This window comes from Sebastes fasciatus, chromosome 16 (assembly GCF_043250625.1).
Source record: "Sebastes fasciatus isolate fSebFas1 chromosome 16, fSebFas1.pri, whole genome shotgun sequence".
Lineage (NCBI taxonomy): Eukaryota > Metazoa > Chordata > Actinopteri > Perciformes > Sebastidae > Sebastes > Sebastes fasciatus.
In genome coordinates, this window is record NC_133810.1 from 5,113,689 (window position 1) to 5,128,623 (window position 14,935).

Below are 14,935 nucleotides of genomic sequence, written 5' to 3' on the forward strand. Positions count from 1 at the left end.
TGGTGATGTTGTTGTACATGTGGGTTTTCATGTGAACCGTCGTTCTTTACAGCATGTCCTAACAGCTGGAGCAATTAGCTTCAGGTAATTAAAGTCATCTTACGAGGCGCTCAGACCGAAAACCACACTAAGTAAAAAAGAAAAAGAAGAAGAACGACAGCTTGAGTCGTTTCAGCGAGTTCCCCAAAATGAGATATGTTTAAGTTCAAGTGACAAAGCCCTCTAGCAGCCGTTGTAATAATGACTTAACCTGACGCGCCAGATGGTTTGTTACACAGAACCATCTGAGAGGCCGTCACAGGAAACTGTTTGGAAAAGGGTAAAAAAATACTCGGCAGGTGATTGGATGAACCATCTGTCAATCAAACTGTTGCCGAAGCCAGTCGGGAGAAGAGCAGAAACATCTTTTCGATCGAGAAAAGCCTTCAGTGGCGTTCTTTGCTCTTCTTTCAATTAAGAAATACTCTCTAGTTCTTATAGAACTGATGTTATTGCAGCATCTACGCTAACCTCTTCAGGAGCCGCTATTGCTGTTTAGAACAAACAGTTGCCTCTCCGTGTCGTCGCCTTACACATGCCTAAACCACGCCCAAAGCTGCCGGTAGTTCTGCACAGGACGCTGACTGTTCTGGACACAAACGCATAACTTGACAGCCTGACAAGATGGATTCTGTTGTGATTTTGTGACATCAAAAGATGAGCTGCTGTGCAAGGTAGATAATGACTGGAGCAAAGGAGGAAGCTGGTGTCGTTATAGAGTGACAAAGTCCACGTATGGAGGAGGTGGGGATGGATGGATGAGTCACCAAAACATCCGACTTTAACTCGGGAGATTGCTGTTCGCTGTTGACTCAACTGTTCTATTTTTTCATTCTAAACATTCTCAATAATTAGTTGTCAACAATCTCCTACAATCTCCACTGGGGGAAAATGTACAACCAAAAGCTCTCAGTGCATTGTTTGGGGTCTTCACTCTCTACATCCAAAAAAGATGTGCTAGCTTTTGTCACCCTACTGGCTAGAAAACTAATATTGAACAATTAGAAATCAACAGTTTGACACACTGGATAAGAGATATCCTTATTTTCTTAGATTGGAAAAAAATCAGACTTTCATTAAGTGGCTCCTCCAATAAATTAGGGAAAATATGGGGTCCGTTCTTCCAATTCGTTAAGAGTATGAACTTCCCACTCATTGAAGCAACTTTTGTGGTTTGGAGGGGTATGAATGTTGTGTTAATCAACACTTTTTTCAAACATTTGTCACACGTGTTGTGGCGTGGGTGATATGCTGCTATGTTACTATTAGTGTCTATTACGGACAAGGTTTACTATTAGCTGACTGATTTTTTTTTTTTTTTTTAATCCGTTTATAATTGCGTACACAATCCTAGTTCCACAGAATGATGTCAAAGTTGTGCGGTAACCTGTCACCTGTCAGGTTTCTTTGGAAGTACTGTATGCTGGCAGGAGAGTTAGCGTGCTTTCAAACTACCACAGAGGAATTCACACATTCCTGCTCTGAATGATTTACAAAGCTTGTAAGCACATCCACCGACGGGGTTGAGGTTTCTTTCCTTGTTCTGGTTCAACGGGCAAAGTTACCACGGCGAGCAGCTCAGTGTTTTTGGGCACAGTGGCCGTCAACATGTTGTAAAGGTACCGTCCAAAAAGGATGTTAACTCGCAGACATACTTGGCTCGGAGCTCCTAAACAGGGCCGGACAGCTTACACATATCTGGTGTAGCAGAGAAACCCATTATCAACACATGACTGAAATGTGTATTTTATCTCGTACTGTGAACGGAGGGCGAGCAGAGGACCGATGAAGGATGAACTGAGGAGGAGAAGCCGGGTCTCAGAAAGAGAAGAGACACGATCTATTATAAACCTCAGTCCTATAACAAAGCTGTGCTTTCTGAAGCAGCAGCTCACATGACAAAACTCCCAGAAGCTTTATGACCTTCAGATAAACTCTGTTCCTACTGTTAAGAGCTGCCATTGTTTAATCCAGAAGACTCTGGGCGTCAGCTCCAGAAACAGCAGCCACGCCGGGCTCCATTAGCAGTCCTGACTCAGGCCACCACCCTATAAAACCAGCTAGCCAACATCATGAGAAACACTTCAGCCCGTCAGTGAGCAAACATCCACATTCAGACACCAGTTTGACATATTGTTACGTACACATCACTGCTAAACCACAAAGTATCGTACCAGAGGCTGGAAATTATCGGATTTTGAGGAAAATGATCATATGTGAGTCATAACCACGAGAACAAATAAGCTTAAATGTGTAATTTTACATTCAAACGACTTTTCGACACGCCTACAAATCTACCCACATTGTAAGCCTGTTCATGTTCTGCTTGAGAACATTTAAAGCCATAAGCTAATTAAATAAATAACTGGGCTTACTGGTGCATTCAAAGCTATCTCTCCTGCAAACTCTCTTCAAATGACCAAATGGGAAGGTCATTAGTCATGCAGGTATTTCATCATGAACGACTAATTATAATTTTGACCTGATGGTGCAAGATAAAAATGAAAAGTTATTACAATGAATGTGTGTACAAAATGTCACGGCACAAACTCCACCTCCTCGTATTGAGGTCAGAAATCTAAAAGACAGAAATCTCAAAACCTCCGCAGCTAAAAATAGAAAGAAAATCCGTCTTCAGTGTAAAGTCACAACAACAGTTGTGGGCCGCGAGCCTTTTGTGTGACTGTCAACAGTCTAGTATGACGGGTCAAACATGCTGACTATGTGCTCCTGATCCTTCGTCATCTTGTCATTCAGGGACTGTCTGCGTAATAGTGTGAAACTTTCACACACAGTCAGCCAGTAAACTATTTACTCCGTCACATACTGGACTAGTTAACAAGCCAACGAGCGGGCTGATGTTCATTTAACACGTCTGCTGATCAAACAGGTCAACAAGGCAGTCAGTAAATGGTCAGATAACTGATCAATGAATCAATTCAATCTAATCTCTCACTCCATGAAGAGACAGTCAGCCAGTTAGGTGATGCTACCGACATGTTTCTGTCCTCCTGCACACCATCAGGCCAATAAAGAAAAGTTGAAATCTGTAATATTTCAAAATGAATAAACTGTTCATCATGTGTGGTTAAGTTTTTGTAGGTTAATGGCAACAACATCTGGAGAAAAAATAAGTCTGGCTGCCTAAATGACCACCTGAAATACAAAAAAACATTTTTCTAAATGTAGTTAACCCCTCCAGATTATGATTTATAAGATTTTGGAATTTATCACAGATGTATATACATTTTGGGGAATTTTTCAATGTTTTTATGGTCAGTTGGGTTCTTCTTTTAATTAATTTTATTAATTTATTTTAATGTATTTATTTATTATTTTAAATGTATTTATTTAGATTTATTTTATCATTAATTATTTTTCAAATATATGTATTTATTATTATTATTGTATTATTATTATTATTATTATTATTATATCATGTCATAAATTCCTTGGTGTTGTGTACCTTTCCACTATTGATTGGGTTGCCCACTTTGCATTATGTTAATGTAAAATGTACTTCCTGTAGCATTTTCACATTAAAAGCTTTGAGTCAAAGAACTTTTACTGTGAAGCTCAGTTTAAGTTGGTCACAAATTGTTCCAAATCTATATCAAGGAATCTTTCATCCCTTTTTGTTTTGACAAATTGTTTGATTTAATTAGTTTTCTATTTGCACCTTTAAATATTTTTTACATTTTACATTTATTAATACTCATTTTGCAACTTTAACTCCCAAATTTGTACGTATTTACACCGGTATAATAGTGTATATGGAGAAAATGACGATGAATCCTACTTTGAACCTTAAACCCCTCCCCGTCTGGTCGCTACTGCAGGAAATGATGCGTTTCAGGTTCCCAGTTTGTCTGGAATAAACAGATAGACATCCAGGGAGCTAAAGTGTTGCCAGAAATCTGGAAACCTACAAGGATGACAGATTAGCACATTAAGACAGTCGGAGTTAAACTGTCACTTCAATGTATAGTCAACACAGATGGCTACTGGGCCGGCCAAGCTGTTCCAACGAACTCACTGTGTTTGGATGTGTGTGTGAGAGTAAACAAGAGTGTGTTGTTTCACTCCCATCACCACCTTCCTCACTCGCTCTTCTCCATCTCCATATATCCACCAACCTTCTGCTTCTCTTGTCATGTTGGTGATTGACAGGCCGGTTAAAGACGGACAGAAGAGGAGACACACAGACAGTCTTGGTGGGTATTATTCACAAACAGCTACCAATTACGTTACATGTCTGTTTTATTATAGCTTATATCCAACCAAGCCACATCTTCAGTTTTTCAACAGTGTCATGTGGTAACCTTCCCAGACTTCACCCATCTCAGACTTATTCAATGAATCAAATAGGTCTGGTAGCTGAAGCTATTAGTCGATTAACCTATCGACAGCAAAACGTCAACGATTCTGTTATTTGTCAAGATCAAATTCCAACATTTGCTGGTTCCAGCTTTTCAAATGTGAAGATTTGCTGCCCTTATATCATTGTAAATTGAATATCTTTTTGTTATGGGCTGTTAATCTGACAGAAATTGTAATTTGAATGCATCACCTTGGACTCTGGTGAAATTATGATGCTCTATTTTCACTATTTTTCAACATTTTATAGTCTAGCCTTCCCCCTTAGTTTACTTTTCACTCAATTCCTGGATGTTTATAGTATCATGATTATGTTATTTGATCACATAGACACTCAACAATTGAGCCAAAATAGCCTAATATTCAGTGGTGTGGAGGGTATACGCAGGTATACAGGGTATTCACACCTCTTTTCTCTGGCAGTTTACAGTATACCCACCTATCAGCCAGAAAAACATCGGAATATAAAGGAGAGTATACCCACTTCCTCCTCAGTAACCTACTATCCATCAAATTTCCCCAAACTACTGTATCACAGTTACAGTAAAGTCTTTTCAACAATGCTGTTCTAGATGCAGACATGTTATTAATCAGTCAGTGTCACCTCCAGATGGTGTAAACGGTAGACTGTAGTAGTGGAAAATAAGTAGGAGGAGACGTGTAATAGAAGGAGCTGCAGTCTGCCTCTTATAACAGAGTCAGATAGTCCATCACGACTTGAACTGGATCCCAGTTCCACCAGAACTGGTTGACAAAACTGGCGCCAGCAGTCGAACAGGGAACTATTTTGTTTACAGATCTGACAAATACCGAACCACTCCGGTCCTGAGTATTTATCTCATAACATAACTATAAAATGAGTCAAACAAGTCCAGCAGATTTGAAAGGGAACCCACATCTCCATCTGATGCTCGCTGTGTGATTTGTTTGTGGTCCTCCGTCACCTCCTCTGCATTCACTACTGGTGCACCCTGGTGACAAGATGACGCAATGTATTTCTATTTTCTTTGAGCAAACACACTTCAGTCCAGGTCTGAATCCCTTTTGAGACTCTTTGTAGAGAAGTCGAGCTCAGTATAAACACCATGTGTGGACTGTGTTATGATATTTGTAGTGGCTTCAAATGTTTGGATATTGAACTTGGTGTCCAGGGTAGACTTTTGGTGTTGTGACAAGAGAATCGGCCGGCTCTGCTCTACTCTGCCTTCACCATATAAACGGTGCTGTGTCTCTATAAATAGACCTAAAGCCCTGGGGCAGGCCAGCCTGAGCAAGGCCGCCCAGCAAACACAGGAGAAGAAAAAAAAAAGACACCGTGACACCACCAACAACTCGGCTTCCCCCCCACCCTCCCTACTGCACCACTCTGCTGAATCCAGGGCAACAATGTCTGTTAACCCTCCTCCAGACACTGATAGTGCAGCAACAAGTTGTCTTACCTGAATAATGCAGACGACATGGCAACCAATCAGTATTAAGATGCATCACCAGCCCCCCCACAGATTTGAGCAAAATCAGACCAACCCTTAAAGGACCGGTGTGTATTTCAGGGAATCTATTAGCAGAATATGAATATAATATTCATAACTATGTTTTCATCACCTGAAACTAAGAATTGTGTTTTAGTTAACTTAGAGTGAGTCCTTCATATCTACATAGGGAGCGGGTCCTCTTCACAGAGTCCACCATGTTGCTCTGCCATGTTTCTACAGTAGCCCAGAACGGACAAACCAAACTCCGGCTCTAAAGAGACTTTCATATTTTGACGTTACCTGAAGGCCACCGTAGTTCTCCGATACGCTTGTTGTGAAACTGCGGAAACGTGAGCCGCAGAGTGCAAAACCGAAAGTGAGGAGTGAGCAGAGGTAACCTCAGTTGGTTGCAAACTGCAACCACGCCACTAGATATCACCAAATCCTACACACTGTACCTTTAATGCAACATATTATTTATTTTTTCTTGTTTTCCCAAAGACTTCAGCCACGAGGGCATCAGCGAAGTCCAACACTGATGTTGGGCGATAAGGTCCTGCTCCCAGTCGGTTCCACTTCATCCCCAATGTGTTGGATGTGGTTGAGGTCAGAGCTCTGTGCAGGCCAGTTAAGTTCTTGCCCACCAAACTGGGAAAATCATTTCTTTACCGAGCTGGCTTTGTGTACGGAGGCATTGTGATGTAGAAAGGGTTTCCTTTACATGCTCTTTCATTAGATTTATTTTGAATATATTGCTAGATAGTTTTATATAGTACGACTTGGAATATTACTTAACAATGTGTAAACTCTATTTTGATTTCATTGTGTCTGTAAATTACATTTCTATGCAGCTCTGTTTGGCTCTATAGTGAAATGCAGACTAATGAAAAGCACAGATCTGACATTTACCTCCAGACTTCCTGCTACCCATTAATTCTCAGTGATTCATCTGACTGAATGACCCGACCACAACGCCACCCACCAGTGGCGACCCTTGCCCTAACGTACTCAGTCCATTCCTCACACCGTGTCTTCATACCTCGCTCTCTTATTTATCTCCTCTGTGACGAACTAACCAAGCAGTCACCCACTGAGCTGGGCTGGTTCACCACCTGATACACAAACACATACACTCAGTTATTGTTCATACGAGCTTCTGCCAGGTAACATGAAAGCTCTCCGTCTCATCTGAAACATTTCTGTTATCCAACCCTTTGCACTCGTCCCTGCCTTTCGCCTTTAATGTTGGTGATCAAGGAGCTGGAGCTTATTGTACTGCTGCACACGCACGTAAATTACTCTGAATGAGACGAGCATCACATAAAATGGAAAATGGAAAAGTGCAGTGAGCCGGTTAGCTCCGCCGCCGCCGCCGCCGCCGCCGCCGCCGCCGCCACCTGGAAAACACTTACAGTACGCTTATTAGAGCGCCCTTAGCTCAGCCAGTGAAGCATGAGACTCCTGATCTCCAGGTCACAAGTGCCTCTAAATTACAAACGCACCCCTGGATATACTTAATATCATTACTGAGAATCAATTTATAACATCCAACGCATGCCAAGTTCTTCTGGTGCACCTACTTCTGCTTCAGTTCTATGTTTCCCTAAATCCTGTCACACGCTATTATGGAAAGAAAGATCAACCAGAGACACGTCGCAAACCGATGCAAAACATGTTCACAGTGAGCGTGCCCCCTGCTGTGAACTAGTTTCATTCAGAAGTGTAATATAATATAATAAATATGTGTGTATGTGTGTGTGTGGGGGGGGGTGGACAGAACAACAGCAATACAGGAATCATTTTTCCAGTGAAGAAGCGGTGACAGTTGCGTGCAACAAAACCCCAACCTGTTTCACAGACGCATTGTATTCTGGTCTATATTTGACTACTGTGGGTTTAGAAATGTGTTTGTGTCTCGTCTGTGACAGATTTCTTGCTTTATTTTTTTTCTTTTTCTAAAGAAAAAAGTTTGAGAAAGACACCCCTGATTCTACGGCATACTGACACTACACGTGCTTTGATATTTAAAAAATGCGTACTCATGACATGTGTAATGTTCGTGTAATGTCGTATTTATACGCCTTCCTGTGAGACCGTGTCGGTCCATCTCAACAAATGCCGATTAATCGATTATCAAAATAGTTGAATTTAATAGTTGACGACTAATCGATTAATTGTCACAGCTCTAGTTTTGACGACATGTAGTCATATCACCCAGCTGTACCTCCACCCATCCATGTCGTGAGATGTGCATGTGTGTGTGTTCATGTGTGTAGTCAGTGTGGAGAGGAAACACCTCTACACAACATCCACTATCTCAGTAGTTTGATCAAACTTTATTCGGCGCAGTTAATCATTGCCTACTGAGAGGCATCAGCTCTCTCACTCTCACACACACACAAACACCTCTACACACACCTACACACAGGCAGACTTTGTATTCATGAAGGGCCCTTCCTGCTGATGCCCTGCCCAGGAATGTATAGCTGATCCTGCTCTCACGTCTACAGCCAGCTGATCCTGGACACACACACACAGACACACACACCACGGAGCATGCTCAATTGTGTCTCTGTGATGCAGAAGCAGTTCACTGCTATCAGTTAACTACACTTCCAAAAATGCACAGCCTTAAGTGTGACTGGAGGAAATTGATTTCCGCTCCCAGAGCATCAAAAAACAGCAATCTGGGTCAAAGGTAGAAGTAAAAACAGAAAGTAAGAAAGAATAAGAGCTTCAGCTCGAGCGAGCAATAAGAAAACAATTAAACACTGTTACTGTGTGGTCCATTATATCCGTCTCACCTGCTGCTATTTGTACACTGATTGATTGTGTCTGCTGCACCACATAATTCAAAGTAATAACCCGTCATATTTAGAATGTGTAAATAAACGTCTGGTCTGCCACTATAGACTGACTGATGTAGCATTAAAGTGCATTTCTTATTATAGTTCATGAAAGCGCTTAGAGTCACTGTTATGAGGGACAATTTCTCCGCCGCCACACGGGAAGTGATGCGTTTCATGTTTCTGGTTTGTTTGGAATAAACAGGAGGAAAAATATGGAAGCTCTTTCAACTTAAAAGAAGACGTGGCGCTAGAAGTCTGGGGATAAATCTGAGGATAATTAGACCCAAATAGAAAGAGAGAGAGAACACCGACACAAACACGATCAAAAAGAGCAACAATACATTTTTCCTGCACTTCACAGTTCACTCGCCGTCTGCCCCAAAAAACTACTTTCTTTCGGCAATATTTACACCACATCACATGATCAAAGCTGATAATGAGTGAGCTCGGATCCACTCTGGTTTTATGACACACAGATCCAAGACCCGAGCGATAAAAGGGGACACTACCCGCCCCAATAACAGGAACCAACAGAACCAGTGAAGACCTCATGATGGTGCAGTGCAGAAACTCCATGTGTCCAATGACCTCATAGCATACATGCAGACACAACATGTGGACACAATGCACTCTAAACAAGGGCAAAGCTTTAACGGACTTATTTGAATTTAACACGTGCTGATTGTTTTAAGTCTGTTGTCTCTTTTATGTAATCTGAATGGGATTTATCCTAAGTGAAGCCAATGCTCAAGTGCCTTAAACTTGCATTCTTTCTAACAGCCAGCAGGGGGCGACTCCTCTGGTTGCAAAAAGAAGTCTGATTGTATAGAAGTCTTTGAGAAAATGAGCCTACAAACATTGTAAACATGAGTTTATGGTCTCAATCTCTAGTTTCAAGTGTTCTTCAATACAGCATGATGTTCATTTAGTAAATTATGGTCCCATTTAGAGTCAAATAGACCATAAAGCAGGGGATGCTTTAGGGCGGGGCTACCTTGTGATTTACAGGTCGCTACCACGGCGTTGTCCGGTCCTTTCACAGTGTGTTTTCAGTTCATGAAAGTTAATTGTAACATTTTGGTCGCCTAAAAATGTCTTATTTAACTCTGCCCTTTTGTGTCACTTCTGGTTGCAAAAGATGGCGACGGCCGAAATGCCAAACTCAAGCCTTTAAAACCGTCGTCCACAAACGAATGGGTGACATCATGGTGACTACGTCCACTTCTTATATACAGTCTATGTTTAACTGAGTTATGTGAATGCAACACTTGCTGTTTGTTTTAAGTCTGTTGTCTCTTTCATGTGAAATGTTTTCATGTTTGAACTGTTTGCTGTTTTGTTTTTATTATTTCTGTTTTATGTGGTGCTTTTATGAAACTTTTAAGCTGCCATATTGGTCAAGACCTACTTGCAAAATCATCATTCATAATCTCATAATCTCAATAATCCTGGCTAAATAAAGGTTAAATAAAATAATAAATAAATAAACAGACATACAACTTTGACCTGCGCGGCTCAGCCTCAAGTTAAATATATTTTTTTGCCAATCCTGCTTCTTTGACTTTTAGTCTTAAATGTGTTTCAGCCTCACGGAGCATTATAAGCAAAGACAGACATGGGAAAATGTGCCATCATGTAGCAATTACAATTATGCCAGCACCCTTTTCCCTGTGTTTGAGACCGGAGGATAAAGTGTTGCCATTCCAGTCCAATGATGGCTGAAAATTCCCTCCAGATTGACTGTATTTGGCTAATAGAGTCTTTGTGACTCAGATACTGTTCTTCGTGGGTTACTGACATGCCTCATAAATCATATAAATGTCCCTTTCTATATCTAATGGATTTATTGGGGCTAATTATAACTGTACTGGGGGTGTCATGACAACACCTCACTAAGTTTATTGCAGGCTAAAAGCTACTTACTGCGGTTACTACTGTTAAAATGTCAGTCTTCAGTCACAAGGCTACGGGCGGATCTATTGGTTTCCACTTTCAGTTAAAAGCCCTCCATTGAGCAGAGCAGTCACATGTTTGCCCCGGAGCCCAAAGTGCTTTGACCCTTCATACAGATTTTAACACAAGAGACACTCAAAAACAGGGTACAAGCTAATTCACTAGCTTTGCTCTTCGACCTTTACCTGGAGACGGAGCTGCTCTACTACAGAGTTTGGGATTTCACAGTTGAAATTCCCAACTTCCAACCGCCAAGCGTTCCTGATGCACGCCGCCAAACGTGAACAAAAACCATGGCTGATCGTGACAAACTGATGTTTCTTTGGTAAGTGTACAAATTGGCATTTTTTGATGATGGCTCCATCCATAATATAGTTTGGGAAGCCATCTATGGAGTCATAGGAGTGCCATAATAAAAATAAATCTATAAAAGAATAAGAAAATAAATGTGCAAACATAAAGAGGAATAAATAAAAGAATATATAGGTATATAAATAAATGTTGAAATGTAATGAGGAATAAAAAAAAAACAATATATTAGTAAATTAAAAATGTAGAAATATAAAGAGATAAAATAAGTCAATAGAAAATGTAGAAATATAAAGAGAAAAAAATAAAAGAATAAATAAATGTGGAAATATAAAGACAAATAATTAAAAAGACTAATATCAAAAATATATTTTCACATTTATTTGTTCATTTATTTCTGTATATATTAATTTATGTACTGTATTATATATATATATACATATATATATATATATGTATAAAGATGTATAAATAAAATAATATATGGGTATATCAATAAATGTGGAAATATAATGAGGAATAAAATAAAGACTAAGGAAGTAAATAAAAAATGTGGAAATATAAAGAGAAGAAAAGAAAAGAAAAAATAAATGTTTAACTATAAACACAAATAATAACAAAATATAAAAGAATAATGTGCATTTTCATATATTTTCACATTTATTTCTGTATATATTGATTTCTGTATTTTTTAAAATATTTATTTATTTATTTACTCCTATGATGCCATACTATGGAGTCATAGGAGTCATATAATAAAGAATAAATCTGTAAAAGAATAAGAAAATAAATGTGGAAATATAAAGAGAGCTCCATAGTCGCCCAAGTATTTTATAAATCAATATATTTGTTGTGTCCACACAGCTAAAACAGCAGGTCAGGACCACACAGAAGGGCCTCAACTGGCTGTCATGCCTCGGCGTGCACAGGCTGGCTAAACATACATACCTTCACCTCTTCCAAATACATCATCACCTGAAAATTCAAGCTACAAAGCTTGAATTTGCTTCAGTGGAGTGGATTTAATACTTTCGTCTGTGTCAATCAATTCAACTACCCATAGAACCCATTTTCATTCACATATCTGGAGGTCAGAGGTCAACGGACACCCTTTGAAAATGGCCTTGCCAGTTTTTCCTCACCAAAATTGACCGTAAGTTTGGAGCATTATTTAACCTCCTTTGCGACAAGATAGTAGGACATGTGTTGGTAAAGCTGAGCCCACTACAACCTCCGAAAGACTGATTAATGCGTGAGAGAAATTAGTGGCGTTAAAACAAATTTGCGTCATAATCGCTTTGACAGTCCTAATAAAACTAAATAAAAAAAACAACAGAGCAATATTTGCTGCAGCATGTGGTCTGGTAGTGTGCACCGCTAAAATCAATCAAATAATCCATGCTCAAACAGGATACACATGAACTGGTCAGCAGTGCAAATATGCAGGTCGAAGTTCACTTCTTTTTATTGAGGAACTTGAAATTCGTGCACCAAACTGTAACAAACTGTCTCCATCAAGCATCTACCCTACACACAACCATCAAATAATCACATCTGACATACCGGTCTGTGATTTGAGTTTTGAGTACACTGCCAGCCTCTATACCTGACACATAGAGTGTGTTCCAATCCACGTACTTCCTGAAGTACACTTCAATGTAGTGCACTGTGTGCACTCTGTACTAACTTGAGTAGTGCGTGAATTTCAACGGGGTAGGGTCGTCTCAAATCGAATACTCTATCGAATTTCACTGCGGCTCGCTACCCGCCAAATATCTGCCTTCTTTGTTGAAGAAAAATTTAAAGCTGAGTAGAAATTACGTTTCCAAAGTCGTCGCCTACGCCTAGAGATGTGTTATCTACGTATGTTTGAATAGTGGTCGTGGTCCCGGCCCTTCCGCCACATAGCCAAGATTGCGACAATTGAGTGTGAAAAGCATCCAGCGTTCCATTTGACCGTTTTGAGCACAACATCCGGGTACTTTGAGTGCACTGCATTTTGCCGTACTTCCCAGTGTGAATGCACTTATGCACTCAAAATAGTAAGTGTAAGTACGGAAGTACGCGGATTGGAACACACTCCAAATGTTGAAGCATTTAAAGGCACAAGCAGTCATGCACGGCCTGTGCAGTGTGTAGCTGGAGGCTGTGCACCTGGCTGCTTCCCAGGCTTGTGTGTGTGTGTGTGTGTGTGTTTGTGTGTGTATTTTAGAGGAAGGCTGCTGGCCCTTTAAAAGCTAAGATGGTGTCCTACAAGCTGCAGTTTCTGCCTTCCGTTTCCTTCCTGCCTCTCAGAGATCACAGAGCATTTCAAATTGAACCTCGCGCACACACAGACACAGACAGAGACAGAGACAGAGGATATATAGAGAGGTTTCTGCATTAACATAGGGAATGACAGTGCTCTAAACATGATGTCCTTATAATGCAATGAGGTCGCTGTTACAAAACTAATTGCAAAATAAACCACCACCAGTGTGCACAGACACACTTGTAATTAACTGTTATTATAGATGCATATATGACAGTCTCATATTTTTGCACATGTGGAGCTGACTTGCTTGTGTTGCAGGAGGCAGATCATCCACATAGGTAGATGTTTTTTTTTTTTTTTTTGCAATTGACCAGGGCAAAGTCAATAAGGTGCATGCACTTACTTTCTTGTTACGGGTCTCCGTGTGCATCTCGGTTGCAGGAGCAGCAGGAGCAGAAGGAGCAGGAGGGGGTCGGTCGGGGGCTTTTTTTTGGGTGTAGCTCTATATCTCAATAAGGGTGGAGAGTAGAGAGAGAGGAGGGCTTTTAGGGGGGTTAGTTCTCCACCTTTACAGTAGATTTTCGGGATATAGGAACACGATCCCCTGCCTCTTCCAGTGTTTCTTTCTCAGTTCATATCCGCAGCGTCGAAGGCTCCTTTTGCTGCCCCCAAAACAAGAAGCAGCAGCCAGTGTGTCTCTGTGTCTGTGAGTCTCTCTGCCTCTCTCTCTGGCTCTCTGACGGCGTGTTGTTGCCGTGCATTGAAGGGCTGGGCTCTCTCTCTCTGCCTTTTCCTCCTCCGCCTCTCCCTGCTTGTGACCCCACCCTGCGTCCCCACCCCTCATCTCTCTGTCAGTCAGGAGAAGCTGCGCAGCCCTGCAGCCCTGCAGAGAGGAGCCGAGCCGAGCCGAGCGAAGCTGCTGCTCCTGCCCGGCTGCAGAGCCAGGCAGGCGGGCAGGAGGAGAGGAGCATGCAGCTGCAGAACCACACACTAAATATGCAATGTGGGGAAATCATTTAATTGCATGCAAACCAGCTATCCTCGCATGCATATACAGCCTAACCATCTATTATAAAGCCCCATGTTGCAGTAGCTGCTGCTTATTGCTCAGAGATGGAGGCACCCATGTCACCTTCCTGACGTCAGCCAGCAGGCTAATTGAGGACACTCCAGCTGGGTGGAGGGGGCTGGGGAGAGGTTTAGAGTATATATCCAGTAAGGCTTTGCAGCATTACATTTCATATGACACCGTGCACACAGCTCAGCTAGATGAAGGGAGTTGCACAGCCAAGTGGGATGATAGATAGATAGATAGTGGTGGGGCTGTAACCACACCCTTTCTAATAAAACAGGGTGTGGTGCATGGAAAGGTCTTTAGAAGATGTTGCATAACATGGAGAATTCATGCAGCATAGGTGTGATGTGGATTTCCATAGAAAGAGAGAGCAGCCAAACAGCTGAAAAAAACACATATGCACATTAAAAAGGCACATATTACCATATGCACTTTTATTTTAATTGTTATATTTTTATTTTGATTGTTATATTCTCAGCACTTACATGAAGAATGCATGCAACATAGGTCTGATGTGGATTTCCAAATAGCAACAGTCAGCCAAACAGCTGAGAAAAAAGACAATTTGTTTACCATATGCACTTTTTATTTTAATTGTTATATTTTT

General features: G+C 41.0%; 1 protein-coding gene and 1 long non-coding RNA gene across 3 annotated transcripts in view; both read right to left on the reverse strand.

Annotated features, from left to right (window-relative positions):
• klf8 (Kruppel like factor 8) overlaps positions 1–14,079 on the reverse strand; it is a 68,748-nt gene extending 54,669 nt beyond the window's left edge. Inside the window, exon 1 of one of the 2 annotated variants that reach the window (XM_074612148.1) lies at positions 13,657–14,079. In XM_074612148.1, coding sequence (XP_074468249.1) covers positions 13,657–13,683 — 27 coding nt within the window. In that variant the 5' untranslated portion in view covers positions 13,684–14,079. The remainder of the gene's footprint in view (positions 1–13,656) is intronic. The other variant, XM_074612147.1, reaches the window with a different exon arrangement.
• LOC141752250 (uncharacterized) overlaps positions 1–14,935 on the reverse strand; it is a 423,479-nt gene that overhangs the window by 139,158 nt on the left and 269,386 nt on the right. The gene's annotated exons all lie outside the window — the stretch shown is intronic.